Raw genomic sequence first — 15,444 nt, forward strand, 5'->3', positions numbered from 1 at the left:
GAAGTGGCATGTGGCCCAGAGGACGGGCCTGTCTCCTAGGCAGCTGGTGCTCCCATGTCCCTGCCCCTTCGGGTGGCGGGTAACGGGTGGGCCCCACAGATCTTGGACTCAGCCCCGCTCGGTCCCTCGCAGAACAACATCCCGTCGAGCGTGATGACGCGGAGGAACACGTACGTGTGCACGGAGCGGCCCGGCGCCGACCGCCACTCGCTGCTGCACAACGGCAAGGAGAACAGGTAGCTGGGCTGAGACGGGGGCTGGGCTGGAGCGGCCCAGGGGTCTGATCCGGGAGGGGGCAGATGACAGGCTGGATGGGCCCAGGGGGCAGTAGGGGGATCCCAGGTTCTGAGATGGGGCTGCCACAGGTGGTCGCTCTCCCCTCCCTCCAGGAGGGGCTGCTGCGCTGGGGCAGGCTTTCAGGCAGTGGGATGGAGCTCTTGCCCCCCGCCCCCCGCCCAGGGGTGTGAGGGGCAGAGGCAGCTGCCCTGAGTCTAGGTAAGGCTGGGGGGCGGGTAGGGGACAGAAGGGATGGGCAGTGCTGGTGGGGGAGAGGAAAGCCTTGGTGGGGGAGGAAGCTGGCCCTGCCTCTCCCACACAAGCATCAGCCATGATTGAGCTGCAGCCGCCCCCGACCCCAACCCCTTCCTTCCCGTGGACCCTGGCCGCCCTGGCTCCTGTCCCACTTTCCACTTGCCCTGTTCCAGTGCGTCGCGGTTAGTACCATGACAGATCCTAGGATAACCTCGCAGGGCCCCTTCCTCCACCAAGCCCCCAGTGCCCCACGGGCAGTGCCATGATGGATCGGAGGATAACCTCGCAGGGCTCCCTGACCTCACCGACGCCCCCCCCGCCCCCCATCCCTGCGGGCAGTGCCATGATGGATCCCAGGATTACATTTTAGGGCCCCCTTCCCCTGCCAACCCACTCAGTTCCCTGCAGGCAGTACCATGACAGATCCCGGGGTAACCTCTCAGGGCCCCTTCCCCCACTGACCCCCCAGTGCCCCGTAGGCAGTGCCATGACAGATCCAGGGTTAACCTCGCAGGGCCCCCTGCCCTGCCGACCCCCCAGTGCCCCGTGGGCAGCACCATGATGGGTCCCAGGATAACCTCAAAGGGCCCCCTTCCTCCACCAACCCCCGAGCAGTGCCCCACGGGCAGCACCGTGATGGATCCTGGGATAACCTCCCAGGGCCTCCTTCCCCCACCTACCCTGTGGGAATTATGGGGAAGGGGGTACATAAGCAGTGTGGAGGAGAGGGGTGCGTGGGCATTGATAGAGTACTAAGTGCATGGGAGGAGAGGGGTGCATGGGGGTTATGGTGCAGGGAATACATTAGGGGTGGGGAGGAGAGGGTGTGTGGGGATTATGGGGCATGGGGTGCATAGGGGGTGGAGAGAAGAGGGGGGGGTTATGGGGCAGGGGGTGCATAGGGGGTGGGGAGCAAAGGGTGCATGGGGGTTATGGGGCAGAGAATACATAAGGGGTGTACATAAGAGGCTCACAGTGGGGCTCTCTCCCCTCCCCCCAGCTCCATCGCCAACCGGGTGCCCCCCGCGTCGCCCTCCAGCCACAGCATCGCCACGTCGTCCTCGGACCGCACCCGCCTCTCGCGTGGCACCACCATCCGCAGCACCTTCCACGGGGGCCAGGTGCGGGACCGGCGTGGGGCCGTGCAGAACGGGCCGCCCACCTCCCCCACGCTGTCCCACGAGGCCACGCCGCTGCCCCAGAGCCGCAGCCGCGCCACCTCCAACCTCTTCAGCAAACTCACCTCCAAGCTGACGCGGAGGTGAGTGCCCCAAGCCCAGCACTCGGCGTGGGGCAGGGGTGCTGGCTGTGGGGGGGACACTCCCAACTCCTCCAGCCCACGTCTCTCCCAGCAGGGGGCGCTGTGGGGAGCGGGGTGGGGGCAGTGGGGAGCTCCCAGCTACTCTAATTCCAGCCTCTCTCAGCAGGGGGCGCTGTTGGGGGGCGGGGTGGGGGTGGTGGCTGTGGGGGGCTCCCAGCTACTCTAGTCCCAGCCTCTCTCAGCAGGGGGCTCCCAGCAAATACAGTCCCAGCCTCTCCCAGCAGGGGGCGCTGTGGGGGGCAGGGTAGGGGTGGTGGCTGTGGGGGAGCTCCCAGCTACTCTAGTCCCAGCCTCTCTCAGCAGGGGGTGCTGTGCGGGAGCTCCCAGCCTCTCTCAGCAGGGGGCACTGTTGGGAGGTGGGGTGGGGGTGGTGGCTGTGGGGGGCTCCCAGCTACTCTAGTTCCAGCCTCTCTCAGCAGGGGGTGGGGTGGGGGTGGTGGCTGTGGGGGGCTCCCAGCTACTCTAGTCCCAGCCTCTCTCAGCAGGGGTCGGGGTGGGGGTGGTGGCTGTGGGGGGCTCCCAGCTACTCTAGTCCCAGCCTCTCTCAGCAGGGGGCGGGGTGGGGGTGGTGGCTGTGGGGGGCTCCCAGCAAATCCAGTCCCAGCCTCTCCCAGCAGGGGGTGCTGTGGGGGGCAGGGTGGGGGTGGTGGCTGTGGGGGGCTCCCAGCTACTCTAGTCCCAGCCTCTCCTGGCAGGGGGTGCTGTGCGGACCCCCAGGTTGGGCCCCAGGGTCTGGGCGCCAAGTTTCCCTGCATGAGCCGTGTGCCTGGGCACCTCCTGCCTCTGGTCTCAAGCTCTCTGCTCCCCCTTCACTCCGGCCTTCTCTGTTTCAGGGTCACTCTTGACCCGTCTAAGCGGCAGAACTCTAACAGGTGCGTCTCTGGCGCCTCTGTGCCTCAAGGAGCCAAAATCAGTAAGTGCCGCAGCTTCCGCTCCCCCCTCGCTCTGTCTCCCCCTCGCTCTGTCTCCCCCTCGCTCTGTCTCCCCCTCGCCTGCTCTCCCTTCCTACCTTTTCTTTCTCACTCCAGGTCCTGTGTTGCACTTCCCCAGCCTGGAAGCCGGGGGATCTCCCAGTGCCCGGGAGCTCTATTCGCCCAGGAGCTCTATTCGGGGAGGGGGGTGGGATCTGGCTGGACAGCAGGGAGCTGTAGGTGCACCGCAATCCACAGGGCACGCGTCCTGTGCCCAGGGGCTGAGTGGCCGGGCTGTGGCCGTGGCTCCTGTGCCCAAGGGCAGTGTGGTCCTGTCACGGAGTCCCTGGGTGATGCTCTGGATCTGCTCCCTACGAAGCCAGTCAGGACTCTGGGGAAGTCTCCTCTCTGTGAGCAGCCTGTCTGCAGGACACACAGCTCACACGGCTTCCACCTTCCTGGGTCTGACCTCGGAGCATTCAGCATCCTCTGCCCCTCCGTGCGCTTCCCACAGCGAGTCCACCCAGGCGGGGTCCTGGGGAAGCCAGAGGGTCCTGCCCCCCAACTCCGCAGTCAGACGTGACTCTCAGCCAGCCAGTAAAACAGAAGGTTTATTAGACGACAGGAACATGGTCTAACACAGGGCTTGTAGGTACAGAGAACCGACCCCTCAGCTGGGTCCATTTTGTGGCCAGTGAGCCAGACAACCACATCTGCACTTCACTCCATGTCCCCAGCCAGCCCCAAACTGAAACTCCCTCCAGCCCCTCCTCCCCTGGGCTTTGTTCCTTTCCCGGGCCAGGAGGGCACCTGATTCCTTTGTTCTCCAACCCTTTAGTTCTCACCTTGCAGGAGGGAAGGGCCCAGGCCATCAGTTGCCAGGAAACAGGGTGTCGGCCATTCTCTGTGTCCAGACCCCTGCACACACCTGCCCTCTAGGGCTCTGCAATGATCATACACCCTTACCCCACCACCTAGACACTTAAGAACTGCCTAGGGGAAACTGAGGCACCCCCACAATATTCAGAGGAAACATTAAGAATAGTCCCACTTCGTCACAGGTCCCTGCCCATGCCACCATACAGACATTTAGGGCTCATATTGTGGGGGGGTCTGAGCATACTTGGGGTCCTCTCCAAAAGCCCCTCGTCCCCACCTGCTCCTGCAGCCTGTGGGGTGTCCCATACACCCAGACAGAGAGGTTCCCCCAGGGCAGGGCCTTTCTGCATCACAGCCCCAGAATTGAGCCCCCTGGTTGTGCCCATGCCCGGCTGTGTGGGGTGAGGTGCCTACGCTGGGTCCTTCTGGGCCCTAGTGCTGTGAGCAAGAGGGGGGAATGGGGGTTTCCTTCCGCAGCTCTCAGAGGGGTTCGTGATGCAGCATCCAGCTGTGGGGGGCGGCTGCAGCCCCCCAAAGTGGCAGAGATGCTGCCCCTCCCTGCCCAGTTGCTCCCATCTTGCCCCATCTGCTCTGCTCGGGGCGGAGCCCAGCCGGGTCCATGGCCTAGCTACCGGCATGCGGATTCGTCTGGAGGGCTGAGGGACCCGGGGGCAGCGCGCCCCATCCGGAGCAGCCTTGGACGCCCTCCGTCATTCCCCCTCTGCCCCACTCTATGGAGGAATCAACAGCCTGCCAGGCCAGAGACCTCTTCTGTCTTAAAGGAAACCTTCACGCGGGCCCCTCACGGCCTAGCCCACCAGCGGCTCTGGGTCTGGGAGCAGCCCCGTCTACCCGTGCCCAGCACCCACCGCTGGCCCCTCTGAGTGCAGCACAGAGCCTCGGCTCGGCCACTAACTGCTCCTCTGTCCTCGCCACAGGGTCGCAGACGAACCTGAGAGAATCGGGGGACCTGCGCTCACAAGGTACGTGGTGCTCTGCCCCGCCTTGTCCCGCCCCGACCTGCCTGCTGGGGCAGCCCTGTCCCACCCTATCCCAGCCCACTGGGCCTGCCCCATCCCGCCCTGCCCTGCCCCGTCCCAGCCCGCTGGGCCTGCTCCGTCCCACCCTGCCCTGCCCCGTCCCAGCCCGCTGTGATAGCCCTGTCCCGCCCCGACCTGCCTGCTGGGGCAGCCCCGTCCCACCTCATCCCAGCCCGCTGGGCCTGCCCCATCCCACCCTGCCCTGCCCTGTCCCAGCCCGCTGGGCCTGCTCCGTCCCACCCTGCCCTGCCCCGTCCCAGCCCGCTGTGATAGCCCTGTCCCGCCCCGACCTGCCTGCTGGGGCAGCCCCGTCCCGCCTCATCCCAGCCCGCTGGGCCTGCCCCATCCCGCCCTTCCCTGCCCCGTCCCAGCCTGCTGTGATAGCCCCGTCCCGCCCCGACCTGCCTGCTGGGGCAGCCCACTGGGCCTGCCCCGTCCTACCCCGCCCTGCCCCGTCCCAGCCCGCTGAGATAGCCCCGTCCCGCCCCGACCTGCCTGCTGGGCCAGCCCCGTCCCGCCCCGACCTGCCCTGTCCCAGCCCACTGGGCCTGCCCCGTCCTACCCCGCCCTGCCCCGTCCCAGCCCGCTGAGATAGCCCCATCCCGCCCCGACCTGCCTGCTGGGTCTGCCCCGTGCTACCCCCAACCTGCCCTGTCCCAGCCCACTGGGCCTGCCCCGTCCTGCCCCGTCCCAGCCTGCTGTGATAGCCCTGTCCTGCCCCGACCTGCCTGCTGGGCCTGCCCCGTGCCGCCCCGACCTGCCCCATCCCAGCCCACTGGGCCTGCCCCGTCCTGCCCCGTCCCAGCCTGCTGAGATAGCCCTGTCCCTCCCCGACCTGCCTGCTGGGGCAGCCCTGCCCTGTCCCATCTCGCTGGGACTTCCCAGAAGCTGCCTTGCCCTGCCGGGGCTGCCCAGAACCTGGTCTCTACACACAACTGTCCCCTTGCTCTGGTGCTGTGGCAGCACCTGCCTCCACCCCTATCAGCCCCCGGGCAGGGACCCAGCACAGCACCCTGCAGCCCCCTTCCCGCCCGGCTGACGCCCCCTCTGCTCCTTCCGCCCACAGTTGCAATTTACCTTGGAATCAAAAGGAAGCAGAACCCCGGCTGCTCCGATGTACCTGGAATGTGAAGGTGACCAGCACCCACCCCCCCGAGGCCATGATGGCTGCCCTGCGCCAGGCCACGGACTCGGCCAGCTGCTGCTGCCGCCAGCTGGAGCCCTTCCTCCTGTCCTGCACGCACGCCAAGAGCGCCAGCGAGCACTTCTGCCACTTCGAGGCGGAGGTGTGCCGGCTGCAGCGTCTTGGCCTCACCGGCGTGCTCTTCCGGCGCCTGGCTGGCACCTCGCTGGCCTTCCGCACCGTGGTGACGAGCATTGCCAGCCAGCTGCAGCTCTAGAGCCCTGGATGGCTCCCCACGCCCAGCGGCCTGTCCGTCCTCACTGGGGGTGGGGGGTCCCCCCAGGCTCCCTGGCCTGGAGCCAGTGCAGCCCTGGGATGGATCTGGCCAGCAGCTCGGCCTGTAGGGGAAATGCCCCTGACTCCTCTGGCCTGTGAACCTGGCCTGTCCTCTGCTGGGCCTAGGCCTGGGGCCTGCCCTGCTGCTCATAGGGGCTCACAGGGAGAGCGAGGGCACTGGGCACCGTTCCCCTCTGGGGCGAGGGGCTGGGCCTGGCTCTGCTGGGCTGGGGCCAGGGCCAGGGCTGCCCCACACACAGTGGGGCATGCCCAGCCTAGCACAGGAGGGGGCTCCCCAGGCCAATTGTGGGGTGTCACTGAGCCACTGGCCCCAGTGTAGTGGGGGCATTCCCAACGTTGGCAGGTGTTGAGGTGATAGCATTGGCAGGGACAGGGCAGGGCCCTCTGGGAGAGGCAGGGTGGGATGCTCTGGGTGGGGGGGCTCAGGGCACAGTGAGGCACTCCAGGTTTGACAGGCCCCTGTGGGCTGAGGGTAGGGACGGGGGCTCTGGGCTGGGGGTGATGCAGTGGGGCCGGAGTGAGAAGCGAGACGCTCAGGACAGCAGTGTAGCCCATGGGCCCACCATTTCGGCCGCCTCCAGCTCTGGGCCAGAGGGGAGCCCCATCTCCCTGGGTGGCCGAGAGGTCACAAGTCTCCCAGTAGCAGGGACGTGGCCCCCCAGCACAGGGACAAGGGGCCACCCGCTCTAGGCACAGCAGTGCTGAGCAGGTGCCAGGGCGAGTGCTGGGTCCCCGGGGGTGGTCCCAGCCTAGACCATGGCAATGACTCGGGCCCCGGATGCCCCTTGGGTGGGGGTAGGATGGTGTTGATTGAGCTCGGGGGCAGGGGGGATGGAGCTGGGAGCTGTGGGGCAAGTGCTCATCCCTGTTGCATAGCAGCCCTGCCAGGGCAGCACGAGGGACTGTGCTCCCTCCCTGGGGGCAGCTCTGACCCCAGCCCTCCCTCCCCCCTGCTTGGCTGCCTCAGTTCAGGGCCAGTGGCTGAGAGGGGCCCTGCAGGCAGCTCCTGGAGAGGCTGGACCTCCAGGGGGACTCGGCGCTACTCGGGGCACAGCCCCCTTGGCGGGCAGGGCCCCAGGTGGGCCATGGTCTCACTGGAGCTGGTACGACCTGGGGCCTGGCACGGCTGCACCTCCCATGGATGGGCACGACCTGCCCACACATGCCCAGGGCTGGGGGGGTCAGTCTGGCCTCATGCCCTGCTCCTGCGGGGGCTGCTGTGGAGGGGGGGGTGTTGATCTGAGGGGCTGGAGGCTGGGAGGAATAAAGGAGGTTGTAAGCAAGGCAGCAGGGGTCCTGGCCATGGGGCTGGAGGGTGTGTCTAGGTGACAGGTGTCCTGGCAATAGGGGGCGCCCCTGGGTGGCAGGCATCCTGGCTGGGTGGGGGGTCCCAGCTGGGGCCTGTTGACACCTCCCCTCCCCATTTTTTAAAGAGCAGAGCAAAGCAACAGGCAGCTCCCGGGAAAGCCCTGGTGGGTCTCCCCCCACCCCGGGCTGGGCCCTCCCCTCTTGTACAGCCCCTGTAAATAGCCCCGGAGTCCCTTCGGGTTGTGTAGAGTACCGAGCCAGCTCGTAGCCTTGGGACATTTTTAAGTTATTCCAGCCCTGTGCGCCAGTCTGTATTGACCCCCAATAAACATAGGAAGCCTCCGCCCCGTCTGGCTCCTGCTTCACTGCCACGTGGGCATAGGTCTCGCCTGTCTGTCCGGGCATGGGCACAACGCAGGCCTGCCTCCGTCTCCACCCTTGGGCTGCCACCCGGGAGCACACGGTGCTTTGCAAACAAACTTGTGTTGGGGGAGGCTGCCCTGGGGTAGAACCCAGGCGGCCTGAGACCTGCTCCACCCCTCCAAGAGAGCGGTCCGTGCCCACAGCCGGGTGCTTGGGGCAGAGTGCAGGGGATTTCGCTGCAGGGACAGAGGGGTGTGTATTGAGCGTGCAGGTGAGTTCAAGGCCCTGCCCACCACAGGCACCGTCTGTACGGGGATGTTATGGTGGTGCCCTCGGCCCAGCAAGTCCCAGGGGCTACGGGAGTGGGACTTCCCGTCCTGTCTCCGTTCCACTAGCACGTGGCAGGGCAGTGTGAGCCTGCGTGTGCTGGGAAACCTGGGCCGCTCTCCCAAAGAGCCGTGGTGTGAGGCACAGGTTGGCACCAGCAGTAATGCCTCTGAGGAGGGGGGTTCTGGGCCGTGGGTAGGCGTTCCACTGGCCCCTGCATGAGGATGGCGGGTGCCTGGCCTCTGCATGCACGATGACCCTGCTTTGCTCAAGGGTAATTGGCAGCTGGGGCTTGTTTCACATGGTGTGTCCATCTTCCCCCCTCCCAGCCCCTGCCATGCACTACGCTTCCATGCTTCCCTCGCGGATGATGCCACCCGTTAGGCTGGCAGGAGAGCAGGGTACAGGACCGTGACAAGAGGGGAGCCCCCTCCAGCAAAGAGGGAGCAGAGACTGTACCTCTGCATGGGCATGCCTGGGGTGGGCAGCTTGGAGGGCAGGGAGCTGGAGGGTGCTGCTGGGGTCTCATGAAACAGGGGGCTGGAGGGCATGGGGAGGCAGAAGGCACAGCTGAGATCTGATGTGATGAGAAGGTTGGTAGGGCCAGGTGGACACAGCTGGGGGCTCATGTGGGGTGGGATGGTTGGAGGACACAAGTGCTGCTGCTGCCCGCCTCCAGCTCTGCCCTATTCTCTCTGGAGGCTCAGACCCACATTCACCAATGGTGCCAGCGTCCCAGAGAGCAGCTCAGTGCGTTTCACTCAAAGCCCCGCTTCCCGGAATCGGGGAGATGGGCAGCTGACAGAGCGGAGCCTCTGTACCTCTCAGGAGTTTTAAGCTGAGCTCCAGTGCCAGGCATGGTGGCTTCTGGGCAAACAGGTGGGTTCTGAGACTCTAATGCCACGTGCCAGCCCCTAGGAGAGGGCAAACTGGGCTGCAGGCACTGAGCAGGGCTGGAGGATGCCATCCAATGTGGCTTTACAGGGCCCCATGGATGAGTCCTTCACCTGCTGCCCGAGCCATGGGGAGGGGGCCCTGACTGGGAAGGACCCCCAGCTCCTTGGAGCAGTGGTGCCAGGGCTGGACCACCCCCAGTTGAGCCACACCCCCTGGCACCTGTACAGACTGGGCTACAGCCCTTTGCACATGGCTCCTTGGGCACGCAGATCATGGGGCATATGTCCTGCACACCACCGGGGGAAGCCACCGCACCAGGCTCCCAAGCAGCCATGCAGGGAGGCCAGGGGCTGTTATGCCCAGAGTGGAGGTGGGCATTTTGCTGCACGCCCTGGGGGCAGCATCCCCCAGAGCAAACTTCACCCTGTCCACCTGGGCCCTACCACAACAGCCTGGGGGACAGCACAAGCTCTGGGGCTGGCCTGGCCCAGTCACACTGTCCCCAGTCACACTGAAGCTCGGGTGAGGCCAGGCAAAGGCCATCAACTCTGGGGCTTGGGAAACAGCTGGCAGCTGCCCCCCAAGATGCACTTGGGGATGGGGGGCAGCAAACAGCCAGAGGCCAGCGCATAGCAGGGGGGCTCAGATATAGCTAGGCCAGCCCTGGGTGCTCAGTGCCCCCCACCAGCCGAGCAGAGGGACTGGCTGATGTTGCCTGCTCTGGCCAAGCGTGGGACCCCCTCCAAGCTCAGGGCCTTCCACAGCCAGGGACTTGGCCCAGCACCCACGCACCTGGGAGTTGGGGTGGGGGGAGGGTGGTTCCTGCCTATCCTTCCCCAGAGCAGAAGAGCTTGGGAGGGCCTGACAGCCCCTTGCCACAGGGTCCCACGGCTGGCACTGGGACGTGCTGCCTGCCAGACCACCTGGAATTATGGGCTGTTCTCCCCACCTGTGCTCCTGCCAGGATCCCCATGGACACAGAACAGGCTGCCAGGGGGCCATCATTACTTTATTAGGTCACACGTGCTTGCTGGCAGGCGCCTACTTCTGGGCTGGGATCATGTCATCGATGGCCTGGCCCTTTTCCAGCTTCTTCTCCATCTCCACCATGAGCTTGACGCCGTCCACCACCATCTGCACCTGCTCCACCTCGGAGAAGCCCAGCCGGTCGGCGTTGGAGATGTCGAACACGGCACCTACGGCCTCAGTGTCCACGCCACCTGGGGGGGGCACAGCGCCATGCAGCTGAGGCCAGACCCCACTGCAGCGGAGCAGCTCTGGCAGCCTCCTGGCCCCACCACCCTAGCCTGGCCTCTTTGCCCACAGCCACCCGGCCCCTGGAGACCCCATGCAGCAGCTATGGCCCAGCGTGTATCCTGCCCCGCCACATCCCAGCTGCCTGGTTGCCCCCCACTCCTGTCAGCCAGGCTTGGCACTCCAGGCCTTGCCCAGAGCCTCTCAGATGCCCCTCAGTGTCGCTTGAGGGCACCAGCTTGAGGGCACCCCAGGGGCTGGGGGCAGTGGGACACAGCTCCGCCTGCGGGATGGGCAGGGCCACACCGCAGAGTCTCAGACTGCCCCTGCTGGGCTCAGCCCAGCCCTCTCCCCACCTGTAACCCCCCACACCTGTATCCCCATGTCCACCTGTATGGCCTGCCCCCGACCTGAGTCCCCTCCCCCAACCCTATGCCCCCACCCTCATCTGTAACCCCAGCCCTACCGAAGTGCCCACCACACTCCTGTAGCCCCACCTGTAACTCCCTACAACCCAAGCCCCTGGTAAACTCACCTATTTGTGCCCCCTGCCCCTCACGTGTCCCCAGCCCCACCCTACACCCACTTGTGGCCCCCGCCCCTCACCTGTGCCGCGCTTCTGCAGCCGCAGCCTCTTGAGGGTCTCCTCAAACTTGGGGTGCTTGCTGAGGTGGGGGAGCTTAACGTGGACCCCGCCCCGCAGGCCAGTGCCCAGGTTGGAGGGGCAGGTCAGCACGTAGCCCAGGTGCTGGTTCCACATGAAGGGGTGCCCAGCCTTCTTAAAGATCTCCTCAATCTGCCGGGTAGGGAGAGAGCCTGTCAGCCAGTGCCCCCCAGCCAGGGTCAGGCCAGCCTGCCACCCGTGCCCCCCCCCCACCGCAACAACTCCCAGCCAGGCCATCCCCTCCCCCAACAGCTCCTTGCCCCAGCCAGGGTCCAGCCAGCCCCCCACCCCCCAGCCAGGGCCAGGACAGCCACAGGTCCTCCAACAACCCTCCAGCCAACACACCCCAGAGAGGACTGCCCCCCTCTCCCCCCCCCCCCCCACACACACAATGAACCCCAGCCAGGACCAGACAGACCCTCTGCTAACCACCCCCTTCCAGCCAGGACCTACCCCCTAATAACCCTAAGCCAGTGTCAGGGATGCCCCCCACCAGCTGACACCAGAGCTGGGCAGGGAAGGGGAAACAGATGCTCCAAACTCAAGGTCCCAGGGCACTGGGCATCTCTCCCAGGAAACTCTCCGCCAGCAGGGGGCAGTGCAGCAGCCTGGAGGGTGCCTGTACACCAGCTGTCTGGCCCTCACCCCCACTCCCAGCACCAGGGTGGGCAGTGGGCCTAGGGCGTAGAATGGGGGCTGGCTGCCAGGACTTCCTGGGTTCTAGCCCAGCTCTGGGAGGGGAGGCGGGTCCAGTGGCTTGGAGCAGGGGGCTGGGAGCCAGGACTGCTGGGCTGTCTCCCGGGGCAGGAGGGGGGCGCTCACCTTCTGCAGCCCAACACAGAAGCGCCGGAACACCTCCTTCATGTTGCCGCCCTTCTCCATGGAGATGACGCGCAGGTGGTCCTCCTCGTTCACCCACACCAGGAAGCTCTTGTTGTCATTGTGCCTGCAACCCAGAGAGCGGTGTGACGGCATGGGCACGACCCCTCTGCCCAGCCTGGCACAGCCAGCACGCCCAGGGCTGGGACTCCTCTCCAGCCCCACAGCCCTGCCCCATTCGTGCCCCCCACCCCATTGCCCCCCTTGTCACAGCTGCTGCAGAGCTGGGGAAAAGGCCTCTGGGCCAGCGTCTGCCTGTCCGGCTTGTACCCACTGGGCTGCAGGGCCGCTCTGAGCTGGGCAGCCCTGTGCCAGGGACGGGCAGGCTACGGGGTGACCTTCCCCGTCTGTCAGCCCCCCCAGTGCTCTGCCCTAGGGCCCAGGGGAGCAGGGATAAGGGAAGGAGCATGCAGCGCCACCTGGAGGTGAAACTACATAACAGTTTAGCATCCCCTTACAGAGCTGGGCATAGAACCCAGGAGTCCTGGCTCCCAGACTCCCCCCCCCTCTAACCACTAGACCCCACTCCCCTCCCCGAGCCAGGGATAGAACCCAGGAGTCCTGGCACTGAGACCCCCCACCCAGACTCCCCCTCCAGTGGCACTGGGGGCCCTGGTGCTCACCATATGCCCCTGGCATCGGGCCAGTCGCGGGCCATGCCCGAGGCCAGCAGCAGGGGCGAGATGGGCTTGTCGAACAGGAAGTGGTCGTCTATCAGCTGCTGCTGCTCCTTGTCGCTCATGTCCTTCAGGGGGTAGTACTTGCCCTTGAACTCCCCAGTCAGGCTGTTCAGGGCTGGGGAGAGAGCAGGGGTCAGCCCTGGTCCTGGCCCCGCTCCCCACCCCCATGGTTCCTCTGCCCCAGAGCCCAACCCCTTCAGCACCCCACTGCCCTGCTCCCAACCCCCCACTTCACATGCACTCCTCCACTCCCCTGCCCCCCGCTGCTCTGCACCCAGCGCCCAACCCCTCCTACTCCCCTGCCCCCATCTCCCCCACTCCCCTGCACCCAGTGCCCCAGCACCCACAACACCCTGCTCCCCTGCACCCAGGACCCTCAATGCCACACTGCCCCTGCTCCCAGAACCCCAAAACCCAGCCCCCTCAACGCCCTCTCCCCTGCACCAATCCCCCCTACTCCCCTGCACTCAGTGTCCAACCCCCCACTCCACTGCACCCAGCCCCCTCAATGCCTTGCTCCCCTGCACCCAGCATCAAACCCCCCACTCCTCTGCACCCCACTCATGGCCCCCCACAGCCCCATCTCACCAGCCCAGTGACAACTCATCCCCCTAGCCCCCCCCAACCAGCAGGATCCCTCCCCCAACATGCCCCATAAACAGTAAGCAGGCCCCACAGACACCTCCCCCCCACCCCAGCCAGTGAGAGTGGCTCAGCCCACTGACAGCCTGGCCCAGGGGTCACCCTCCCCGTCCCCGCAAGACATGTTCAGTTCATGGCCTGTGGGGACCCCACCCAGCCCTCCCCCAAACCTCCCCCTACCCAGGGCACCCGAGTCCTGGCCTGCAGGTGCCCTGCCCCAAGCCTGTCCCATTGTCACCTGCCCCATCCCTGCTACTTCTAGGATGGGGCCTGGCCCCAGAGCCCTACCGGTGACAGAGAGCTTCTCGATGGCGCGGCGCTCCCCACGGCTGCAGTGGGGGGGCAGCGTGTACCCCCTTGATGCTGCGCCCAGTGCGCACCCGGCTGCTCAGCACGTAGTTGGGGTCCAGGTCATGTCCGCCCTGCGTGAGCCAGAGGGAACCAGACCTTGTAATGCCCCGGGATGGCCCCAAGGCTCGGAGCACCTGGTCCCCACAGGCTGGGCCCTGCCCGAGCCGCTGGCCCCCAGCTGAGTCAGGTCCCTCTCTCAACACGACCCCTGCTCCCCCAACCCAGTCCCAGTGACCCCAACCCATGCCCCAGTCCCCGCAACTTCTCCATCCCCCATCACCGTTCCCCCACCCCCATTCCATCCCCCATCCTAGCCCTCCATGCCCCCCGCTCACACCTTCAGGTTCTCGTGGTTCAGGTCGGTCTTGTGCTTGTCCGTGGGCTTGTAGCCGCCGTGCCGGTCCTGGATGACGGGGTCAAACAGGTCCTTGAAGACATCGTAGGACTCCTCGTCCCCAGCCACACAGCCCACTGTCATGATGAAGGGGTGCCCTGCAGGCAGCACCGGGGGGGTTAGACTGGGCAGGTGTGGAGGGGCCAGGGGGCACAGGGGTTGTGGGGCCTGCCATGGGGCGCAGCTGGATGGCATCCCACACTGCTGCTCCTTGGTGAGTTGGGCCCATTCCCCAGCGAGGGGGCGGCCAAGCCAGGAACCAGGCCCCTGGGCAGCAGGAAGGGCTCAACCCCTCTTCACGAGGCTCAGGGGGTCACTCCCCGCCGCCCTGCCCAAGCGGCCTATCCCTTTGCCAGTGGCTGTGGGGGAGGCCAAGGGACAACGGGGGGGAGTCTCCAGCAGACCAGGCTGGGCAGCTGCAGTGACCAGCGGGGTGGGGCAGGGCTCCCAGGATCCTGGATGCACGGAGGGGCAGGGGGGGTGAGCTCACAAGAGGTGGCTCCCCTCAGTGCCCCCCCACCAGGGGCCAAGGGCTAAAGGCCAGGTATCTACCCTGCTCAGTGGCAGGCACCTCCCAAGGCCTAGGGGCCCCATCCTGGCTCATCCCCAGCAGGGCCTTGCTCAGTGTCACAGTGGGATGGCATGGGTGCCACCCCACCTCCGGGTGGGGAGGCTGGGGAGTCAGGGCTCCGGCTGCAGGCAGGCTGGGGACAGCGGCTGCCAAGCCCAGCTAGACGGGTCCAAAGCAGCGAGAGAGCCGAGGGGGGCGGGGAGTGAGGGGCAGGAGGTTTCCTGGGGGCGGGGGTCAGAGCCCTGTCACTGAGAACACATGTCGGCCCTGGGAGTGGGGCTTGGCTGGCGCCCACCTGGGTTGTCCACCCCGGTCTGGATGATGTCATCCAGGGTGAAGCCGCTGGGGGTCTCCTTGTCCCGCAGCTTCTTGTAGACGTCCAGGGTGAGGGCTTTGGCCATGTGGTTGTTGTGCTTGGTGAGGTCGGGGAACTCCTCCTCCGCCGAGAAGTTCAGCTTGTACTTGTTGTGGGTGTTTCCGAAAGGCATGATGGCGGGCGGGGGCGAGTCCTGCTGGGACAGGGGCCTGCTGAGTCCCGGGGGCAGCCGCCGGCTGGAGCCCCCTCTGCCATGCCCAGGGGGCTGATCCCGCCAGCCTCCCATGCCCATCTCCCCACCCGCCTGAGCCCGACAGCAGAGCAACCCTACAGGGGCGTAGCCGCATCCTAGACAGAGGTACGTCCCCCTGCTCCCTCCAGGGCCCAGGCATCCTGTGTTAGTTGCACCAGCCTGAGGTCTCCAGGGGGGAGCGGCACCTAAGTCAGGGTGACCCCATGTGACGAAGTGGGAATGTTCTTAATGTTTTGTCTGAATAGTGTGTGTGCCTCGGTTTCCCCTGTGTTACTCAAGTATCTAGGTGGTGGACAAGGGTGTGTGAGCCTTGCAGAGACCCTTAGCGGGAAGGTCTGACGGCTGGCTGGCTGCCTGGGCACAGACAATGGCCAACACTCTAG

At 66.1% G+C, this 15,444-nt stretch overlaps 2 protein-coding genes across 2 annotated transcripts in view; one reads left to right on the top strand and one right to left on the bottom strand.

Annotated features, from left to right (window-relative positions):
• Positions 1-7,806, top strand: part of MARK4 (microtubule affinity regulating kinase 4) — a 58,718-nt gene extending 50,912 nt beyond the window's left edge. The window contains exons 14-17 of the mRNA XM_077840367.1: positions 133-236; positions 1,532-1,792; positions 4,581-4,625; positions 5,749-7,806. Coding sequence (XP_077696493.1) covers positions 133-236; positions 1,532-1,792; positions 4,581-4,625; positions 5,749-6,082 — 744 coding nt within the window. The 3' untranslated portion in view covers positions 6,083-7,806. The remainder of the gene's footprint in view (positions 1-132; positions 237-1,531; positions 1,793-4,580; positions 4,626-5,748) is intronic.
• A 2,292-nt stretch (positions 7,807-10,098) lies between these two features.
• Positions 10,099-14,980, bottom strand: CKM (creatine kinase, M-type). The gene is given in 8 exon segments (XM_077840373.1): positions 10,099-10,277; positions 10,918-11,107; positions 11,798-11,921; positions 12,478-12,649; positions 13,465-13,531; positions 13,533-13,598; positions 13,865-14,019; positions 14,788-14,980. Coding segments are annotated over 8 exon segments (1,146 nt in total).
• Between the last annotated feature and the right edge of the window lie 464 nt (positions 14,981-15,444).

This window comes from Eretmochelys imbricata, chromosome 23, assembly GCF_965152235.1.
Source record: "Eretmochelys imbricata isolate rEreImb1 chromosome 23, rEreImb1.hap1, whole genome shotgun sequence".
Taxonomy (NCBI): Eukaryota; Metazoa; Chordata; order Testudines; family Cheloniidae; genus Eretmochelys; species Eretmochelys imbricata.